Genomic DNA, 2,500 nt, shown 5'->3' with positions numbered 1-2,500 from the left:
TCTCTATATATACCCCTCTCTCTCTCTATCTCTCTCTCTGTATATACCTCTCTCTCTACCTCTATCTCTATCTCTCTCTCCCTATCCCTCTCTCTCTTCTCTCTCTCTCTCTCTCTCTCTCTCCCCATCTATCTATCTCTCTCTCTCTCTACCTCTGTCTCTCTCTCTCTACCTCTCTCTCTCTCTCTCCCTCTCCCTCTCTCTCTCTCTACCTCTCTCTCTCTACCTCCATCTCTCTCTCTCTCTCTCTCTCCCTCTCTTAGCAACAGTCGTCTTGGCGTTTGGGATTAGGTTTCCCAACACATTGTCTGAGACGCTATTACACCGGCTGTCTTTGGAGGAGGAGGGGGGGGGAGAGAAAGAGAGAGGGGGGGGGAGAGAAAGACAGGATTTGGTTTCTGGCTCTCTACTGTATATTCCAGCGGAGGTTGCACATTCCTGTCTTGACACCACATGACCAAGGGGGGAGGTGGGGGGGAGGGGGGAGGGGATGCAGCTATTGTTGAGCCACTAATCAGAAAAGGGGGGGATGGAGATGGAGGGTGGCTCTGCTATAGTCAATCTACGTGTAGGATTTCCACAAAAGACCAAAAAAACAAACGCCCCCGTGGTCATAGACTAGGGTAGATTACGGCGGTAAAAAAGGAACCGTGGAAGACGGCATCTGACAGAACAGGAGCTCTTACGAAACCGTTGGAAGCTAATATCATATTAGCGAGCCGGTGATGTGTGTGTTCATCGATTTGGTGAGGCTGCGTTCTCATTTTATGCTCCAGATTGTGGAATGCACTGGCAGTTTACATTAGGGATGCAACCTCAGCACATATGTTCAAGTCAAGACTGAGAAACCCATCTTTTTAATATTGCCTTTAAATGACTAAATCATTAAATTATGATTATATAAGGATTGGAGCACTTTGAGCTGCAACGTTTGCAGGAAAAGCGCTATACAAATAAAGTTTATTGTTATTATTATTATTATTATTATTATTATTATCAGGGCTCTGTATTCAGGTTACAGTTTTCTTCTCTCAGTGCAGTTTAGCATGGCTGTGTAAGTCTACTGTCGTCCTCTCTGGCGGTGATGTTGACAGGGGGGTTAAACGCAGGCTGTAGTAAATCTGACAGGAAACAGGAAGTCGCAGAGGAAGTCACCCCCACCAAAAGCCCTGAAGAAAGGGGTGTGGGGGGAGAAGGGGGGGTGCAGAGCCACAACAAACAGTCCTGAGATGGCCCCTCTGTGTCCCGGGCCGCTGACGCACTTCAGGACAAAACAAACGTCTCCGCTCGGATTTCTTTCTTGAGGCCTGTTTGGAATGTGTTCACCCCTCCACTCACCCCCCCTCTCACCCCCCCACTCACCCCCCCACTCGACTACAAAAAGCCCTTTTGAGTTCCAGTGGCAGGAAAAATAAAATCTTAACCAACAAGGAGTGTCCTGGAATACAGTTGTAAACAATGAAAAAAAAAGAAAAAACATAAACCATAAACTCTGGACGACATGAAAGGAGTTACGAGGAGGCCAAACCAACTGCCACGGTAGTGGGGGTCGAACAATATAACATAACATCATAATATAACAATATAATACAACATCATAACATAACATCATAATACAACATCATAACATGACGTCATTTAGCGGACGCCTTTATCCGAGTGCGTACGTTTTTCAGGATAGATAGAATAAGGTTCGACGCCTGTGTCTGTGTGGCCTAGCGAGGCTTTTAAAAACCTTAGCTAAGACGTACCTCTTCTCCCTGGCCTTTGACCTGAGGTGAGCCTGCCTCCCGACAACATACTGCACTTTTCTGCACTTTTATTTTCTGCACCTGTTGTATTCTGTATTGCACCTTGTTTTAGTTTTAGTGTATGTTCTTTTATTTATTTATTTTATTTGTTGTTTCCTTTTACTAGTGTTTTATCTGTTTTGTCGTTGTAAATGTGCTGTATAAATAAACCTGACTTGACTTGACTCACCTCAGCCAGCTTGTAGGGCACGATCAGCCTCTCTCCCACCGTCACGGTCTTCCGCGTGGTCAGGGCCTCGAACAGCATCTCCTCCTTCACCTGCAGAACCACAACCACAACCACAACCATGATCACAATCGCTTTTATGGGGCGCTTAGGTTAAGTGTTGACCATGTAGCCGCAGGGTCCCCGGTTCGATTCCGGCTGTGGACATATCCTGCATGTCATCCCTTCTCTCTCTCTCTCTCACCCATCCTTCCTGTCAACATCTCTACTGTCTCTATCCTGCATGTCATCCCTTCTCTCTCTCTCTCTCTCACCCATCCTTCCTGTCCAAACCTCTACTGTCTCTATCCTGCATGTCATCCCTTCTCTCTCTCTCTCTCACTCTCACCCGTCCTTCCTGTCATAATCTCTACTGTCTCTATCCTGCATGTCATCCCTTCTCTCTCTCTCTCACCCATCCTTCCTGTCAACATCTCTACTGTCTCTATCCTGCATGTCATCCCTTCTCTCTCTCTCTCCCATC

At 46.6% G+C, this 2,500-nt stretch overlaps 1 protein-coding gene across 1 annotated transcript in view; it reads right to left on the bottom strand.

Moving 5' to 3' along the window:
• myo9ab (myosin IXAb) overlaps window positions 1-2,500 on the bottom strand; it is a gene marked incomplete at both ends in the record, with an annotated part of 125,820 nt that overhangs the window by 60,876 nt on the left and 62,444 nt on the right. Inside the window, one exon of the mRNA XM_080539150.1 lies at window positions 1,981-2,070. Coding sequence (XP_080395276.1) covers window positions 1,981-2,070 — 90 coding nt within the window. The remainder of the gene's footprint in view (window positions 1-1,980; window positions 2,071-2,500) is intronic.

Source organism: Nansenia antarctica, assembly GCF_963989245.1.
Source record: "Nansenia antarctica genome assembly, chromosome: 9".
NCBI classification, from domain to species: Eukaryota; Metazoa; Chordata; class Actinopteri; order Argentiniformes; family Microstomatidae; genus Nansenia; species Nansenia antarctica.
The sequence above is the reverse complement of the archived record's forward strand: the minus strand, read 5'-3'. Positions and strand labels throughout refer to the sequence as shown.